This window comes from Quercus suber, unplaced genomic scaffold (assembly GCF_002906115.3).
Source record: "Quercus suber isolate HL8 unplaced genomic scaffold, Cork oak 2.0 scaffold_371, whole genome shotgun sequence".
In the NCBI taxonomy this organism is placed as follows: Eukaryota; Viridiplantae; Streptophyta; class Magnoliopsida; order Fagales; family Fagaceae; genus Quercus; species Quercus suber.
In genome coordinates this window covers 577,506-597,334 of record NW_027069823.1, presented here as the reverse complement: position 1 = coordinate 597,334, position 19,829 = coordinate 577,506, and the positions used below count along the sequence as shown (strand labels likewise).

The 19,829-nt window shown below is 33.6% G+C and overlaps 2 protein-coding genes across 5 annotated transcripts in view; both read left to right on the top strand.

Annotated features, from left to right (window-relative positions):
• LOC112036377 (disease resistance protein RPM1-like) overlaps positions 1-19,829 on the top strand; it is a 69,730-nt gene that overhangs the window by 24,321 nt on the left and 25,580 nt on the right. Inside the window, exon 1 of one of the 4 annotated variants that reach the window (XM_065760534.1) lies at positions 17,771-18,046. The exons of the other annotated variants lie outside the window; for them this stretch is intronic. The gene's annotated coding sequence lies outside the window, so the exon portion shown is untranslated. Of the gene's footprint in view, positions 1-17,770; positions 18,047-19,829 lie in introns of those variants that run through there. 4 annotated transcript variants of the gene reach the window in all.
• LOC112036372 (disease resistance protein RPM1-like) lies at positions 7,572-11,230 on the top strand. Its single transcript, XM_065760541.1, has 4 exons — positions 7,572-7,773; positions 7,890-10,749; positions 10,825-10,872; positions 10,982-11,230. The coding sequence occupies exon 2, from the start codon at positions 8,133-8,135 to the stop codon at positions 10,704-10,706; it is 2,574 nt and encodes an 857-aa protein (XP_065616613.1). The 5' UTR covers positions 7,572-7,773; positions 7,890-8,132; the 3' UTR covers positions 10,707-10,749; positions 10,825-10,872; positions 10,982-11,230.

The following is a 19,829-nucleotide window of genomic DNA, read 5'->3' as shown; positions in this document are numbered from 1 at the left end:
ATTTATATGTACATTTGTAATTCTTTTTATAAATTTTATATGGTAAACTATAGTCACATCTCTGTGTAATCACTCAAAACATTACAGGTCACCTTTTATTCCAATGCAATAATATGAGAAACCCCTTGCTCTTATTTGAGATAATCATTGAATCAAAACAATCTCTAAGACCCCAATACAGCAAACCGATCATACAAACCCAATACATAAGTTCAACATCAATAATTCCTTTCAACAATAAACAAATAAAGAATTCCAAGTCAAACAATTTTACTTTTTGATTGCAGGACATCCTAATACAATGCCAAACAGGGGCGGACCTACAGGAGGGCAGGGGGGGGCCATTGCCCCCCCCCCCCCCCAACCAAAAAAAAGAAAAAGAAAAAGAAGCTAGTATATATATATGTTGAAATTTTAAATTTTGGTCCTAATAGCCCCCAATTAAATAAAAATAAAAAAACTGGTATACATATGTAATTTGAAAAATTAAGATTTGCCCTTAAATATATATATTTTTGGATCTCCTCTGAAATAGCGTCAAGTTCCATTTTGATAAATGTGTTGAAATGTTTAAGAAACACTTATTTTATATGTAGTATTTTGTTGAATATGAAATAAATGTTAGTTTTTATTTTCATTAAAAAAAAAAATTTGTTTTAAGCTTTGGCCCCCCTCAGGTTCGAATCCTGGTTCCGTCCCTGATGCCAAACAAATAATAATCCAAGATGAAAATCTTCAAGCACAAAGCGCACAACTTTAAATTTAAAACGTCTTGATTGTGCATTCTGTTTCTGTTTGATTTGTTTGTATTTGTTTCTAGTATAATCTGTTCATCATTGTGAACATGATGTACTTTTTTTAATGAAAATATCTATTACCTATCCAAAAAAAAAAAAAAAAAAAAAAAAAGGTACTTGAGAAAACATTGGAAAAAAAGAGAAACATACATAGGACTTCAACTAGGAGGGCTGTAATCAATTCAAGCCAAGTATAGAATGGTTGAGCTCGGTTTGATAATAAAGATAGCATGTTCAAACTCTGCTTGAACTTGATCCAAGCCTACAAACACCTTTTGAACTTGAGCTTGTCAAAGATTCTAAAAGCTTGAAGTTGAGGTCAGCTTGCTTCATTAGTCAAGTCAAGTTCGTGCTCAATATCAAGCACTTGAGCTTGAACACAAGCACATAATCAAATGTTTTAAATCTCAAGAAAAAAAAAATCAATGGATAATAAAAGAAAACAATGGATTTCCTCTTTTGAGCCACAACAAAATATCACAATTTCTCAATAACAAATGAGCAATGCCTAGGGACACAAAAATTTTCATAACTATTGTAATGATCTATTGTAATTGGAGTAACATCACTTTCACTCATGTCTACCATTGATTCGATTTTTCAAGGACAGAATTAACATGACAACAAATGCCATAGATGTGAACTTGGAAAGACACATTAAAATCATAATTAACAAAGGAGGAACAAAGATTTCAACCACATGAATCCCCTTCACCTTCTTTGCCAAAAAAAGAGAAAAGATAAAATGAGAGTATATATTAAATTGCTCTGTTCTCAACAATATCCGTAAAGGGTACTACTTTCTACTCTTAACCCGAGACAACGCCGCAAAAATCCAGAAACACAACACACAAACACAAAGAGAGAAGAAATATTAATTAAAAATATTTAAGAGACTCCAAATAAGAAGCCCATAAATCATTAACAGAACAGAGAAAGGGATACAGATTTACCTTGTGAAAAAGGGTGGCTTTTGTTGGCCTCAGCCTTGGCTGTGTGTACAGAGAGCCGTAAGAAAGCCGAATTCTCGAACAAGACCGAAATTTTGGAGGTGGGTTACTTTTTAAGATGAGCGAAACCTAAGACACTATATTCCAGGTTTTTTTTTTCCTCTCTTTCTGAGATTTCTTGCTAACCAGACAAACAAAAATGAGAGAGAATGGAATATATAGGCCAAACTTAACTACAGGAACTTAGGTACCCTTTTAAATTGGAGGCACCAGTCCAATTAAATAATTCAGTTACTGAAGTTTAACGCCGTCTTTTTTTCTTTTCTTTTTTTTTTTCTTTTTTTTTTACTGTTTTTTTCACCGTCTCTTTCAATGAGAAAACCTGTAGCTTCTCAAACTTGAAAAGAACGCAATGACTATTATGCTTCTCAAATCCAAACTCTCTGAATTCTAATCAAAACCAAGCAAAGAATGGCGAAGGGACTAGCTCGTGAGCTTCACATTGACAACAAAACTAAGATTTTTCCAGCACAATCTCAGAAGAATCCAATGGTTTCCTTAAATTGACAATCCTTCAACAGTATTTGACTTCTCACACTCAAAACTCTCAAAATTCTCTATGAAATCAAGTAAAGTGTTGAATATATTATTAGCAACGTGATGTGTTATACTATGTTGTATATGTTAGAGTGGATGCGGAAGGAGAAGCATAGAATAGGAACACCGAAAACACAAGGGTTACGTGGTTCAGCCTTGTCAGCCTACATCCACGGAGGAATCCCTTAAGGGCTACATTTTTATTGTATAAGAGTGCAGTACAATAAACTGTATTACAATGAACCCTAACATAAGTATATATAGGCGACTAAATCCTAGACTACTAGTACAAGTAGGAGTGGGCTTGGGTCTATTATATTGGGCTAATATGTCTAATATATCTCTAACACCCTCTCTCAAACTCAAGGCAAAAGCTCGATGAAGGTTTGAGGATGGATAAGCATGAGAAGATAACTTGGAGATGCCTTGAAGAATGCCTTTGAAGAAACCACAATGAAGAATGTGCCAATTGACCAACTTTGGAGCTTCAAATGAAGAAACGGAGTCTCAAAATTGGAATCTACACAAAAAACTAGGCAAGATAGGCCTTTTCAGAAATTTTGACTTCTGGTCAAAGGTTAACACAAAAGTCTAACCCAAAAGGTCAAAGTCAACAGCTAGCCAAAAGTCAACGGCACATGGTCCGGGTCAGTTCCGGGTTGGTCCACGGATCAGGATGCAGAGAAGCTAACGTCATACAATGATGTGTCAATGACGTGGACTAGGGCTGAAGTGGACGTGCTTGTGTGGCTGATGATGTGGAGTGATGACATCATCCAATGACGTCAAATGACATCAGCAGGGGTTCTTCGGCGCGTGCGAGTAGTCCATTGGCACGTGGAGGAGAAGCCAGAAACCTAGGTGGCGCGTGGAGGCGCATGTAACACCCAATGACCTCCAAATTTTACAAGTTTGCAGATCAACGGGCTACAAGGCCATTAGAGCGGCGCGTGTATCATAGGAGGATTTGAACCTGAGAAATCCCTAGCGGCGTGTGGAGAAGTTGTTCGAAACGGTGTCAATGCGTGGAGGCATGTGCAGCGTTCAGTGGAGACCGGACTTCTGGGTTTTCTTGCGAGAGGCCGTGGGGTTGGTTTTGTTAGACGAAGTCTTGATGTGCACAAATCTGAGAAGTTAAGTCACGGCTTGCTTGGTTGTTGGATTTTGACATAGCACAGAGCCATGGTGGCTACGAGATGCCATGGACTCTAGATCCAGTAGACAAATATGTGTGACTTTAGATGGTGGTGTACACGTGAGAATCTTCTTTGCTATGTAGAGATGTTTGTTTAATGCCATGAACAAAGTTTGGCTCTAATACCATGTTGAATATATTACTAGCAATGCGATATGTTATACTATGTTGTATATGCTAGAGTGGATGCAAAAGGGGAAGCATAGAATAGGAATATCGAGAACACGAGGGTTACGTGGTTCAGCCTTGTCGGCATACATCCATGAAGGAAGCCCTTAAGGGCTTCATCTTTATTGTATAAGAGTAAAGTACAGTAACCTATGTTACAATGAACCCTAACATGAGTATATATAGGCGACTAAACCCTAGACTACTAGTACAAGCAAGAGTGGGCTTAGGCCTATTACATTGGGCTAATATGTCTAATATATCTCTAACACAAAGAAGGACAAAGGGCATTCTTCTCCATTAATCCCATTATTTTCATTATGATGCAACGCCAGATCTGTTTGTATTCTTGGTTCACGCGGTGAATGAATGTTGGTTTATGAGGTTGACTTGTTCGTCTCCCTTATTCCTTGTATTTACACTTGAACTCATTCTTTGCACTAGATTTTCCCTCTAAAGAATGCTAGGACGTTTCAACGATATTCTTTTTGAAACTTCACTCAAGCCAAATTTCTCCTTCTTTGAGTGTGAAAAGTCGAAGAGGATCAATGGTTTTCTTTTATTCTAGGTTTTCTAATAATGGGTTCAATGCATCTATGATAAGTCTGGCTGTGAGAGATTTGAAAGAGATAGTGAAAAAAAAGATGTGTTAAGTGTTAACTCCTGTTAATATAATTATTTAATTGGAAGTGTTTGGAATTTAAAAACGGTACCTAAGGTATTGTATGTTTACAAGGGCGGTGATGACCGATGGCTATTATTTTATTTTTATTTTTTTAGGTACTATTATTTTTAGTATTTTATCTTATTGAGCTCAGGACCTCATAATTGGGCTGAATTTCAAGTTGGGTTGGGCTATGAAGTGAAAATAAGGGGGAGAGATTATTGAAAAAACTTTCTACAAAGTTTGAAAATGAAAGAAAAAAAATTTTAAATGAAAAATAAACTATTAGTAAAGTTTTAAAGATGAAAATAGTATTTTTATCATTTTATATTTTTTGTAGTTACAATAAATAGGAGAAATTACAATCTTGAATATTTTCAACAAGATTATTAACTACCTATACTCTTTTTTACTTTTGTCTTCTCTTGACCAACTTAAGTTTTCTTCTCAACCATATTTTTCAATGCTATTGCTATCATGTACCAAGTACAAGAAAGCTCGAAAAACATTCTTAAAATAAAAAAATAAAAAATAAAAATCATCCAAACAAACCTAGCAAAAAATTAGAAACCCCTCCAAATTTCTATGGAATGTTTCTGCCCAAACAAACATCTTTGGTTTCTTTAACTTCGGAGCAAATGAGAGAGAAATTCCATGTCTTAGTTTGCCTTGAGTAGCATTACATAGATCTTCTTTATCCCAAAATAAATAAACAACCATTAATTGAGGGCCTGTCTGGTAGCAGTGTTTAAGTATTTTTGTTCAATTTTCAGTGTTGTGAAAATACATGTTTGAGTGTTATAGAAATACATTTCAGAAGTGCTATTGTTATTTAGATACTGAAAACTATTGTTTAAAAGCAGATACCAAACAGCCCCTGAATCACCTACAGCCATATTTATGATCACGTGTAAAGTAAAAGTATAAACTAACACTTAAAAAGAAAAGGAAAAAGAAAAAAAAAATTCTTTCATTATATATTGGATGTGCAAGTTAGATTTGAGCTTATATGGGAGAGAAAATAAGTTATCTAACAGTACATCTACATGAAAAAGCTTATGAGTGACAAAGGTACAAACTTTGACATCACAAAGGTTAGAGAAGGAGAAAGTGATTGCAAGAATGTAAAGTTGACATAAGATGCACGTGGAGAACCCTAAGAAATGGATGACCATTCTTGCTCTGTTAAGCTTTGTATTATATAGAAGGAAGATGTATCTCTTGTACAATAAGGGTTTTCTTCCTTAAAAGAGAAACCTTGTTTTCTACCTTCCTATCTTATCAACTTTCTACTCTCTTCTCAAAAGATCTACTTGGGTTCTTACCCTAAAAGTCCAGCTACATGTTCCTCTTATAATCTGAGGAATATGGCTAAGTACAAAGACAGGTGTCAAGTCATCATTTTTTTATTTTTGAACCTTTCCACAGCAAGGGTACTATTTGGTGACTAGAGGAGAGAGAATGTGCCAACATGGCACTGTGGCACTGCCTGGGAAACAACTCTTGGACAATGAGAGGGACATCAGGAGTACTGTAAGTGATACACGTGTCTCTGAAGTGGTCCAACATGCACTTAGCCAATAAGGGGTGTTCTCATAGCTGCTAACCTTAGAAAGTCACTATCTCCCTTTTGTGAGTACTTAAGTACCATGTTAGATACATATCTTACTTCCTTCCCAAGGCAGTCACACTTTTGGCACGGGCCAATGATAGGATTTTGTAAGTAACACTTCCTCTACCTTTGCTCATAGCCACTCCACGTGTAGGGTCCAGATCCAACCACATAGACATTCCCCCATGCCTTGGTTCGTGGAATGTACGTATATATAAAAGACACTTGCCCATTCCAGTTGATGAGATTATAAGTAATAAAGTATAAATTTATTCACACAATTCTATTTGGCTTGATGCAAGTGCCATAAGTAATAAAATATAATTTTGCAATTTGACTCATTGCAAGACAAGACATTAAAATTATTAGTAACCTTATTACCAAATTTTTAAAAATTTTTAAAAAAAAAATCTAAAAAATTAACTTTATTGCCCATGATAAGTCATTGCTAATGAAAGTAATAGAATTTGTTTAAGCTATGACTAAAATTTGTATACCTCAAAGAGTCATTCTATGTAAAACTAATGACATTCAGTATATTATACAAAAGTTGTGAAATTATATACTAATCAAACCTTTAATTATTATCACCTAAATATTCATAATAAATTTCACAGTCTTTATGGAGTATGTTCCTCCAATGTTGAAGATGTTTATCTTACTGATTTAGTGCATTCTTAATAAAATTGTCGAAGTTTCCCCTAAAAAAGATATTATATACTGTATAATTAGAATTCTATTCTAGAGGCTTGTGTTTGTGCCAAGTGAACACTCTATTTTTTCTTTTTTCTTTTTTCCTCCTTATATAATGCGGCACACTAAAAGTTTTTGAAATAACTAACAAAAATCTAAGTAAATTCTATTTTAGAAATTTCAAAAATTTAAAAAAATACTGCTCCTATAAACATTATACTACCAAGAAATTATATAAATTTAAAAGAAGTTTTATTATTTAGTTTATATTATTTTTATAACCTATGAAGATTTTTTAAAAACAAAGTTTTTTTTTTCTTATACACACACACATGTAGATACATACATATGTGTGTGTGTGTGTGTGTGTGATATATATGATTTTCGTTATATGCTAAGTAAAACTAATTAAAAATCATAGTTTTAACCAAAAAAAGTAATTAAAAAAAAAAAAAACCAACACTACACAAATTCTAATTGAATTTTACTCTTCTTTAAAAAAATTAATTTTTTTTTTAAATTCTTTGATTTGACTTTTTGTATGACTAATTTAACCAATATTGTAAAAGAAAATAAGGTAAGTCATAGTCTATGACTCTATAATATATTTTCCTTTAAACCTTACAATTTACATGCACAACCAACATGACCAAAACTTGTATACCTAGAAAGATCTAGGGGGCAATTACCCTTAACTTAGCCACCAAAAAAAAAAAAAAAGATTACATGGCTCCAAGCACTAGGTTCATTCCAATCCCACTAATTAACATTTAAATTAATATGAGAAAGAACAGATTTCTTGAAAGTACCATTGTTTATAACAATATACATTCCTTTGCCCATTACAAAGAATTTGGGTTTCAATTCAAAGCATACATAGAACTGGGCCATTTAGCCTACTACACTCATGTGACATATTTTCGTGTGTAGTGAGTGTTTCGTATTGACTTATTGTTATAAAAGTAGTTTGCTAGCTTGAGGCAACAATTCTTTGATTCTACTGCACCTGTGGGCTTGCACAAGGTTTTTCTTCTAGTGAGCACCAAATTTGGAAAGTTCTTCAGGAGAGCAAGGACCTTGACCTTCCTGCTCAGAAGGTAATATTGTGAAACAAAGATGAATTTTTTTTTTCCTATTCATTTATAGCTGAATGTGATTTAATTTCTGTTAAATTTCGTAACTTATTCGTTTATTTGCACTTAACTATGGCCAGTGATTGAAGAAAGAAGGAAAAATGGCAGAAAGTACAGTAAGCCTAGTTATACAAAATTTGATCCCATTGTTAGTCCAAGAAGCGAAATTGCTTAAGGGTGTCCATGAAGAAGTTACAAGCATTAGACGTGAAATGGAAATGATTTAGTCTTTTCTCAAGGATGCAGATATAAGGGCTGAGAAGGATGACAAGAGCAATGTAGCAAAGACATGGGTAAAACAAGTGAGGGAAGAAGCTTATCACATGGAAGATGTAATTGATAAATACCTACTTCATTTTGCAAAACAACCTCACAGGCGAAGGCAATGCTTATATTTCTTCCCGAAGATTTTTCATATTACCATAAACCTAAAAGCTCGACATGTGATAGCCTCTGAGATTCAAGGTATCAATAAGATACTCGAAGACATCAGAAGGAGTGGTGAAAGATACGGTTTTAATGCCATAGAACAAGGCTTATCTAGCAGTGATGTGGTAAGTGACACATGGAATGATCCTCGAATGGCATCCCTTTTCATTGAGGAAGCTGAGGTTGTGGGCATTGAGTCTCATAAAGATAAATTGATAAACTGGTTGATAGAAGGGAAATCTAATCGCATGGTGTTTTCAGTGGTCGGCATTGGTGGTCTTGGGAAGACCACTCTTGTCAAGAAAGCATACGACAATAACAAGGTGGTACCACACTTTGATTGTCGTGCTTGGATAACTGTGTCTCAATCATACAAGATGGATGAGCTATTAAGGGATATGATCAAGCAATTCTACAAGGCAAGGAGGGAGTTTGCTCCTAGGGAAATTGACATAATGAAAGTGCCATCACTAATTGAAGAATTGAAGACCTATTTATATGAACAAAGGTATTTAGTAATTTTTGATGATATATGGGATACAGGATTTTGGGACCATATAAAATGTGCTTTCCCAGATAATGTCAAAGGCAATAGAATAATAATCACAACCCGAAATGAGGATGTTGCACCTTCCAACAATGAATCTCTAGATTATTATGTGTACAAGCTACCATCTCTACCATTTGAAAATGCCTTGGAGCTCTTTTGCAAGAAGGCCTTCCAACGTGAAGGGGGTCAATGTCCTCCTGATTTTGTTGAGTTTTCTCATGACATAGTTGAGAGATGCGGAGGGTTGCCGCTAGCAATTGTGGCTATGGGTGGCCTTTTTTCAACCAAAGCCAAGGTAGTCTCTGAGTGGCGCAAAGTTCTTGATAGTCTCAGTTCAGAGTTTGAAATTAATTCTCGTCTTAGAAGTATCAGAAGAATTCTATCATTCAGTTATCATGATCTTCCTTACAACCTCAAAGCATGTTTTCTATATTTTGGAATGTTCCCAGAGGATTGTGCTATTAATTGTGCTAGACTAACTCGGCTATGGATAGCTGAAGGTTTTGTTAGAGAAAAGAAAGGGATGACACTGGAAGATGTTGCACAAGACTACTTGAACCAGCTTATTCACAGAAGCTTGATTCAAGTTGATAAGGAAGATTTTATTGGGAGAATTAGAATTTGTCGAGTTCACGATATGATGCATGAGGTAATTCTTTCAAGGTCAGAGGAATTGAGTTTTGATCTGGTTTCAATATCGAAATACTCAAATTTTGAGAGAGCAGCTCGACGCCTCTCAATTCAAAACAATGTGAACACTCGTTTGCAAAGTATTACTAATTCTGAAACTCGTTCTATTCTCATTTTGGGGGTAGATGAAGTGCCTCATTCTTTTCTCTCTACTTGTTTTGCAAACTTCAAGTTAATGAAAATAATGGATTGTGAAGGTGCTTCTATAGATTACATTCCTAAAGAAGTGGGAAACTTATTCCATCTAAGATATTTAAGCCTAAGATATACAAAAGTGCAAATGCTTCCAAAGTCCATAGGTAAATTGCACAACTTAGAGACGTTGGATTTGAAATGTTCCCTTGTGTCAGAGCTTCCAGTGGAGATTAGTGGGCTTCGTAAGCTACGATATCTTGTGGCCTACAATTATAATAGGGATACTAAGTACAATATAGATTCTCGGCGTGGAATAAAGATACCAAATGGCATTAGGCATTTAAAGTCCTTACAAAAGCTTTTTAATATTGAAGCCAACAGCGCTACACTTATAACAGAATTGGGAAGTTTGGCACAGTTGAGGAAGTTGACGATCTCTAAATTGAAGAAAGAGAATGGGATGGATTTGTGCACTGCGATACAGAAAATGAGCCAACTTCAGAAATTGGATATTAGTGCAACAAGTGAGGAAGAAGTTCTTAATTTGCAATCGCTGCCTTCTCCTCCTCCCCTTCTACAAACTCTTGGCCTATATGGGCGACTAGAAAAGTTGCCAGAATGGATTCCCAAACTCAAGAGTATAGTGAGAATTGAGTTATACTGGTCAAAATTAATGGAAGATCCATTTAAGATCCTTCGAACTCTGCCTAATTTGATGCATCTTTTGCTTTACAATGGATACGGAGGTGAGCAATTACATATTGAGGGAGGAGGCTTCCAGAAATTAAGGTATCTAGGGCTTGATAATTTGGGAGGATTGAATAGGTTGATAATAGATGAGGGTGCCCTACCTCTTCTAGAAAAGCTTCTACTTGGAGAATGCCCACAGTTGAAGGAGTTGCCCTCTGGCATCCACCATCTGAAAAGCCTCAAAAATCTGCAATTTGATGAAATGCCGACCGAATTAGTTCTTAGTCTGCAACCAAATGAAGGCCCAGATTTTGGGAAAGTCAAGAATATTCCCTTTGTGATTTTTAGGCATCGAGTTCGTGGAGAACACTACCGTTGGTACAAGCTGGGTAATTCAGATTGATGGAGGACCAAAGTGCCCACACCCCACTTTCAGGAAATTACAGGTACTATTTAAATAAGTGAGTAGCATGAAGCAATAATTGGACAATTCTTTTACCAAGTTTGTTTATTGTGGACAGGAAAGATGTTTGGGTGCTCAAGTTTTACTTGCCTACGAATTATAGTTGGTAAGCCTGCTTTTCCACTATTCAGACATTGTGGACCTTTTTTCTTTTTTTACATTCCTTTTTATTACATTTAAATTTTTATTTATATTGCTCTTGTTAATACTTTTAGGCTTAGCTTCAAATGCCAATGTTTTGAGGATTTTCAAGTGCCAGATCAAACAAGACACTGCTCTTTTCTCAACCAACCAGAACATCAGTAGTTGTTTCTCCCATTCATTGTTGCCTTTGTCATTGTATTATTGTAATGCATTTTCGTTTCTGTATCAAGATTTTTATTATGTGTAATCTTTTTCTGTATCAAACTTATGCCACGCAAAAGAGTGATGTTTTAGTTGAATTGTATTATTTGTTGTCGTTAGAGTGGTTTAAGTATGTTAAGTGTTTCATTGGTTTGACTGCATGTAATGGCTTTGATATAATAGCTAAAAGTTCTATATAATGACATTTGTGTATATTTTGTGAAAGTATAACTATATGTATATGTTTTCTTTCTTTATTCATCAAAAAAAGAAGAAAAAAGAAATTGTATTGCACAGCATTCTTGTTCTGATCATGGAGTGTCCTCGACTATTTTCAAAGACTAAGATGTTGTATATGGTGTGGTGCTGCCATTTTGGCTTTGCGTAAATTTCTGTGCTGCTGTAGTGTTGTTGCCTAGTTTGTTGCGGATTTTTTTTTTTTTTTTTTTTGATGTTTGTTAGGTGTTATTAATTTGATGTATAAATTCAGCTTTTGTTGCTTCTTTTTGAACTTCTTGTATGGTTTTTCTTGTTTCAATAAATTTTACTCATTCATCTGAGAAAAAAAAAACTAGAAATTTTTTTACCATATGCAACATTCATTCATATTGATAAAAACGTAAGTCTACTTCTAAACAACAAATTTAACAAAGGTTCAATTAGTATTAAACATTATGAATTTAGCTACTGATGAGTGTCTCCCACAAAAGACTCTAATATCTTAAAACCTGATTTTTGGTAGGAATCCTAACTTGGAGGTTGATAGACTTTATTTCCCCTAAATGACTTTGTTGTTTCAGGTTTTGCTGCTTATTATGAACCTCTTGTATTGTGATCTTATTTCAATAAATTTACCTCATTAATGAATAATAATAATAATAATAATAATAACTTGATTAGCTTATCCAAAAAAATCATAACTTGACTATTTTAATTAATAGATAACAGGATCACCATCTGATATCAGTTAAGGAACTTTATGAAATCTAATAATGAAAGATTGGTTTTGATTAATTTAGTTGATAAAGAACATAGTTTAAAAATTCTAGAGCAAGTTGAAACTCATTGGCAGAAGTTTATTAGTACATTCACTCCTAGTAACCAATTAGTTTTGTCCATAACATTGGAACAATGTCCAATATTCTTCTATGATTGAAAGATAAAAGCCTTTACACGCTTTCTCAAGGAAAAATCAATTGACGAAGGTGCCCTGTTGGGCTTGTAGGAGATCAACGGGGAGTAGTTCCGGCTTCAGAATTTTCTATTAGTGAACATCAAATTTGTAAAATTATGAAGCAGAGCAAGCAACTTGGCCTTCCTGTTCCATGAATAATCACAATTACAGAAAAGACATTTGCTTATAATTTGTGAAAGAGTAAATCATATGTATATGTTTTCTTTATTCATCCAAAAGGGGAAAGAAATTAGAAAACTGTTATGAACAGGATTATTTGTTCGGATTGGGAAATTTCCTCAACTATCTTTAAAGATTAAGATGTCATACCTAATGTGGTATTGTCTTTTCTGTTTTGAGTAGTTTTCTCTGTTGCTATAGTGCTGCTGCCTAGTTTGTTGCAGGTTTCGTTTTGGTGTTTGGTAGGTATTGCTAGTTTGCTCTTTCGATTCAGCTTGTGCTGCTTATTTTGAACCTCTTGTACTGTAATCTTGTTTCAAAAAAATTATTTGATTCATATCAAAAAACAAACAAGAAATTTTTTTACCATATATGCCGTTCATATTGATAAAAACATTAGTCCACTTCAAACTAATAAACTCAACATAGGTTCAGTTAGTATAAATCACTATGGATTCAGTTAATGATTAGTGTCTCCAGAAAAGAGCTTTAAAATCTGACAACCTGATTTTTGGCAAGGAAACCCTAACCTTACATTGCAAATCCTAGAGGTTTATAAACTATGTCTTCCTTGTTTATTTCTTAAAATTTGTCAGTTGTCAATGTGTGAGTTCATAAATTAACTTGTGATTGCCACTAAAGGGTATTACATGAAACTTATCTTTTGTCCTTACCAAATATGTGAAACGTAAAGTAGTTCTGCTAAAAATTTACTTATTGCAGTGAACATCTTGACAGCTGACAGGTTCTATGCAATTTTCAAATCGAAGTTGTGACCATTTTTATTTTTTAAGTATTTATCAAATGATTTTGGATGTTTTCCTTTGTTCTCTTAGTCATGAAAGTTTAAATGCTACTGGATGGCAGGGCATCATAGAATATATATTGCACTATAATAGTATTAACGCACAATGTGATTTTTGTACAAAGTCAAATCAACATAAACGGTAATGAAAGAAATTCACATGTGAGTACATTCTCATAGTAAAAAATAGGAGAATTATGAATATAAAATCACTGTGCCATTGGTTTAATCCCCATGTGAAATAGAGAGCAACTGAGCTTGGAGTGAGTCACTGATTCACAGAGGTTGGTACCAATGGAACCTCCATGAGGCAGGCTAGAATTCTGATGGTGTTGACTACGGAAGGACCTCACGTGTTGTTGGCAAGCAAAGACAGTTCTTCCACCTTACACTTTGCCTTTGCTCCCTTGTGAATTTGGTGACACAAGTAAATGAGCGTGCTTTAAATCAACCAAACTAAATTCTGCTGTCTTTATCATCCAGTCCATCTGCTTTTGGTTGATCTTTGGAGGTTTTTTCTCCACATTTTCATTCATATTTTGTCTGTTGCAACCTTGAGAAAAATATAAGACAAAACAAATGAACAATTGCAAAATCTGTTGAATATGAACTCCTATATTACATATATATGGCATGTCACAAGCTACAATTTTCAATAGTATCACAGATAGCACTTAAAGGATGTCATGAAGGGGGATCATGAGCTTAATTCTTATGAGAACCCAATGACAGAAATTGGCAAAAAAATGAAAGATAAATAAAAGAAATTCTAGTTTAGGAGCATTGAACATTGTGAATGTTTAGAGTAACTAGCTTACCTGAAAATTAAAAGTTCCGAGGAAGGAAACATTCTCCTGTAATGATTTCTTCTCTCCCACAAAAGAAAAATGGAAAATTCCACATTAAAAATATGGAACAAAATTTGACAACATTGTATGCTAAGGTTCTTAGATATTATCTAGCTTGAAATGAGAGTCTTATGTCTCTGGTAGTAGAGGCTCTTGTGGATGATGTATCTGGTTTCCAGATCTGAGCAAAAACAATTGAGGACATTCCCCAATCCGTACAAAGAATGTTGTTAGTACAAGTTATCTAATTTGTTATATATATTATATATATATATAAAGTTCGATCATTCTTTCATTTTCTCCTCTTGTAACAATAAGGCATCTCACTTTCCTTATCCTTAAAAATACAAAATGAATTCACCTAATGTGTTTGTAGATGCATGTTCCATAACTTCATTTATTTGACAACCATCTTACCATTGAATGTATCAAGACACTTGTTCAGAAAATTTCCAAACCAAGTGTTTAGTAACTAATTCTAAGACAACTCTTAAGTGAGACTGAAATTTAAAATTTCAAGCACATGAAAATCTCTAAAAAATTCTGAAACTTTGGCTAACCTTAAAAGGGCTGTAAAGGTCATTACCTTCATAGTATTACTGATGCATGTTAGAAAATGCCTAATCATGACGTAAAGGTAACAAGGAATTAAAGATAACATTTACTGCTCACTGTTCTCACATTCTAACAAATGTAAAATCTGTAGAATTTACGTTGAACACATAATTTATATTAGACGAGATGAATCTACAACAACATGAGACACGAAAGACAAAGATAACAAGTAATTGGGGATATGAAAGAATAAACTTACCAAGCGAAATGACATATATCAGAAGCAGACTGCATATGGCTAGAATACAAGATACGTCTACTTTTATTAATAGTAAAAAATTGGGCACCAATACCTAGGCATCCAGGTTCAGCAATCTTAAGTGACCTCCTTTTTCCATTGAAGTACTGAAATGACAAGAAAACTTTCACAAGATTAGATCTAGTATGCATATTATGCCCCATGCATTGACCCTCAATTTTCACTGCATACACAAAACGGTTAAGTAGCATTGTTAAAATCAAGACCTAAAAGCTCTCTTCAAAATATCCAATGAAATAAAACTCCAAAGAATGCACTTGTACATATAGAACGATATGAAGGAAGTTCTTTCTTCAAAAAAAATTTGAAAGATAATAAATATTTCCTGTCCAAATAGTGACACCAAAAGGAATGATGAAATAAATTAAACATAAATATTCTGTCTCTCTCTCTATCTCTCACACTCAAATCTTTATCTTCATAATATATGAGGGGCCAAAAGTTTGAATTCCCTAAAAGTGATAATCAAGTAAACCACCACATTTAGTTGGGATTGAACTTGATTTGATCCGAATGAGAACTTGGATCAAACTAATCTAGGGATGTACCAGATTATCTAAGAAAAATCTAACTCATATTTCCTAATCATTTGTTATATAATTTTTGGTTTAAAAAAAAAAAAAAAAGGAACCCTCTGTTTTGCACCTTTAGCAACCAAAGAACACATACTAAATCATTGTAAACATCTAGATTACATGAAGAAAGTCATCATGTATCTAGTGGTAACTGAGGCAAGGTGGCAGCAGTATTTGTAGTCAACATCAGCATCTAGATTGTTGTGGAACAACAACCTGCAAAAATAGCAGTATGCTAGAGTAGAATTCATGCAATGACAAGAAACATATAAAATTTATCAAGTAAATTAAGAGTTAAAATACTGAAGAAATTAACAGTAGGAAAAAGAAACATAAAAGACATTATGATAAATATAAAATTGGCTATCTAATGTATTTATCTTGAACCAGATGATCAAAATAGTAAACTTTTGTTCCAAATGTTATACACCAAACAGACACACAAACACAATTTTATATTAACTAAGGTTGCTTGTTATATGAAAAAAATTATCAGTAGTATCAAATTCATATAAATTAGAATAAAAGCATACCAAAAATAAGGGAACAGTATTTTTCCTGCACCATTATACATTAATTACATCAAGCTTTGGATTAAATCGTGGGTTAAAGACCCAATGATGCGTGTGTAATCTTTCGAATCAAAAGAGAGAGGACAAATGAATAACATCATTACTCATCGTCATAAAACCATGGCATTCTTATAGTCAAACACTTTGAAAGCTCTCAACTTTTGCACATTCCACATTCAATCAAAAATCCAAGTGATAATGTGAAAATCACAGCAAGCAATAAAATTCAATTCCTAAGACATCATGAAAGCTGTAAATCATACAAATCAACTGAAAAATATCACATCCTAGCTAAATTAGTCCACTTTTTTTGCCCCAAAGTTCATATGAATGTTCCTAAGTACAAACTGCCTGGTGCCAATTCACCTAACATAACACTCATAAGAGATCCAATGGTTGAATAAAAGATCTGAGGTTGAATTCTTGATTGCACCAAAAACCGATTGGTGATTTGGTCTAATGACAAAGATCAAAAATCACAGTCGTCATAGGTTAAAACTCTATCCAAAAAATTAAAACACTCATAAGTCATGTTTCTGTGTTTCTAAAGGATCGCTCAGAACATAACATTGGAAAAGGCGGGGTTTTATTTTGATGCTATAATATGAGAAACCCTTTGCTCTGTTTTCTCTCTGTTTCTCGCTAACCAATCAAGAAAAATAATCGGATTTACAAGGGCGGTGATCACTTTTTTTTTTTAGATGGACGGTAATCTGTTTACACTTTTTGGGTACTATATATATATTTTAAAATTTTTATTGGAAAACTATGAATTCATTCTAAGAATAACGACTCTCATCAATCTAAGCAGAATAATCCCTACTGCCTAAAATACAATTTAGGCACTAACTTTGTCCAAAAATCATTTTGATTCTTTAAGTTTGAAATTGATTATTTTAGTCAGATTACTTTACAAATATTTGAATAATTTTGCTCAAAAGTCATTTTAGCCCTTTGATGATTCACTTTAGTCCAATAATTCTGTCCAAAAATCACTCAAGTTGATGGGCTAAAATGAATTTTTGGGAAAAGTTACCAAATTACAATGACCATTTTCAAAATTAAAGTACTTATATAATTTTAAAATAAAGTTAAAATGACCGACTTCAAAATGTTTTTTTTATCAGACCAACTTCAAACTTAAATGTCCAAAAGATTTTTGAGCAAAGTTAGTGGTGTAAATTACATTTTTTTTTTTTTTTTTTTTTTTTTGCCTATATTTTAAAAGAAGTCTGGGCCTTGTAATTGAGCTGAATTTCGAGTTGGGTTGGGCTATGGAGTGAGGGTATAATGTCAATTGTTGAGAGCACTATTAAGATTTAAGTAAATATCTCTTGACTGTAAGCCTGGTAACGCTGTAAACCGGTAAACGTTTATCTACAGGCTTCAAAACACAGATTTGTGCATGGAAAAAAGAATCCGAAGTTCCTTAACACAGAAAAATTATTAAAAGAACAAAAAGAAAAGAAAAGTAACGCATCAATGTTTTACTTTTAACTTGCTTTGCTTTGCTTGTTTACGTAAAAGACAAATTCCTTGCCTTCATATTTGGTTTTGAAATTTCTTTACGTCTCTGGTTTCTATAAATTTGGACCAAATGATACAGAAACTCTACGTCTCCGTTTCCTTTCTATAGCATTGTGCTGTTCTTTCTTCTTTATCCCTTTATCAAAACTATAACTATTCAATCACCTGCACCCATATCTATGATCATATGTAAAGCATTAAGTGTTGCCAAACTCTAAAAAAAATAGGTTTCGTCCTACGTTTTTTCTAACAACTGTTAGGAAAAACGTTACTCTAAGAATAGTAGTATCCACGCACAGGGGTACGACTTACGAGGGAGTGGAGTTTACGGTTTCCACTGGGTGTTTTCAAGTGAGACCACATTTTCTTCCTCAGCTCAGGTCTGGTCTAATTTGCTCATCTTACATTTTGATTGTGTCTACAATAATCTTTGTTATTTTCTACTTATAATTGTTAGATTCTAATTATCTGTGGCTTTGCTAGGGTTTATATTCTCTTTAGTTTTAGTTTTAGGTTGTTTTAATTTGCATTGTAATGATTTCTTCTTCAACTGTGGATATGGTTGTTATATATATACTATATCTATCTATTGTAAAATTATAAATTAAAAGCTGAAATCTATATTCTATTCATAAAAGAATAAACAGGGAAAATAATCGGATTTACAAGGACGGTGTCGGGTGATGACTGTTTATTCTTTTCGGGTACTATTATATTTTAAATGGAGTCTGGGCCTTCTAAATTGGGATGAATTTCGAGTTGGGTTAGGCTATGGAGTGAGAGCATAATGTCCATTGTTGAGCACTATTAAGTCCAGAGCTATAGACGTTTATGTACAGACTTCAAAACCAAAAGACAGATTTGTATATAGAATAAAGACTCAGAAGCTCCTTAATTAACACAGAAAAATTATTAAAACAACAAAAATAAAAGAAAAATGAGAGCATCAAGAGGTTTTACTTTTAATTTACCTTGCTTTTCTTTGCTTGTCTATGTATGAAAAATTCCTTGCCGTCTTATTTGGTTTTGGAATTTTTCTTTACATCTTTGGTTTCTATAAATTTGGAGCAATTGATAGAGAAATCCCATGTCTCTGTTTCACTTCAATAGCACTGTGTGGCTCTTTTTGTCTATATATTAATCCCTCAAACAGAAATAGATCGAATCACCTGCAGCCATATTTCTTCGTCAGCTCAGGTCAGATCTAAATCGAATTCGCTCTAAAAAGGAAAAAAACATCTCTTACTTTCAACTCACTCTTAAAACGGAAAAACCTTGGAATTGTCTAAAGTATAATCTATTTCAAGTCGAGGCATAGGTGTCCGTCAGGTGCATTTTTCTATTATTATTAAAAATTAAATTAATATTAAAGTACTTTTATGGTTGCTATAATAATCGTGTAAATTAAAAAATACTCGTTGTAGGCCAAGGCCAATTAGCCTTATGCCTAAAGTCTCCAATTTAAAATGGAACTAAAATTATACAATAGTAATTGGTTTCTCAAATAATAATAATAATAACAATAATAACAATAATATGGGTAATATATAATTTATGTCCCTTAATTAACTTTAATAAAAAAAAAATTTCAACCCTAAATTTTGCAAAATGTTTTACTTTTCATCTTTATGTCTATGTCCATTTGTTTATGTCCTATGTGGCCCAACAAGTGCTAACATGGTATTAGACTTAGGCTAAACCATTTTATTTTTAAAAAAATGGATATGTGGCTCACAATGATTCACACACATTGATTAAATATTTGAGTAAGAAAAATTTATCCCTAATACCCACACAACCTAATTGAAACCTTAGCCCTAGTCTTGCGTACAAGTGAATATGAGTTTAGTGATTTATGACTTCTCTCATATGTTCATTTGTTTGTTGTGGTTTTGTCACGGATTGCCAAATGGGGAGATTGTTAGGACATATGTGATTTGATGTTAGGAACTTATGTCAATTTAGAATTGGCTAATCCTTTGACAAAACACACTTTACTTGTAAGTGAGTAGATCTAGGATGTGTTTAATGCTTCAAGAAATAAGGTTTCAAGATCAAGTGTTAAAACCATGCAAATTTGTCCAAGAAACAAGTGAAGAAGTGCTAGATTTTAAAACTCGACAGCTAGCATCTATCGAGGTTTAAAAAGCTGCTGAAGCACAA

What these genes read in the sequence shown, in the direction of transcription:
- LOC112036372 (XM_065760541.1), top strand. Translation starts at nt 8,133, where the DNA reads ATGGAAGATGTAATTGATAAATACCTACTTCATTTTGCAAAACAACCT.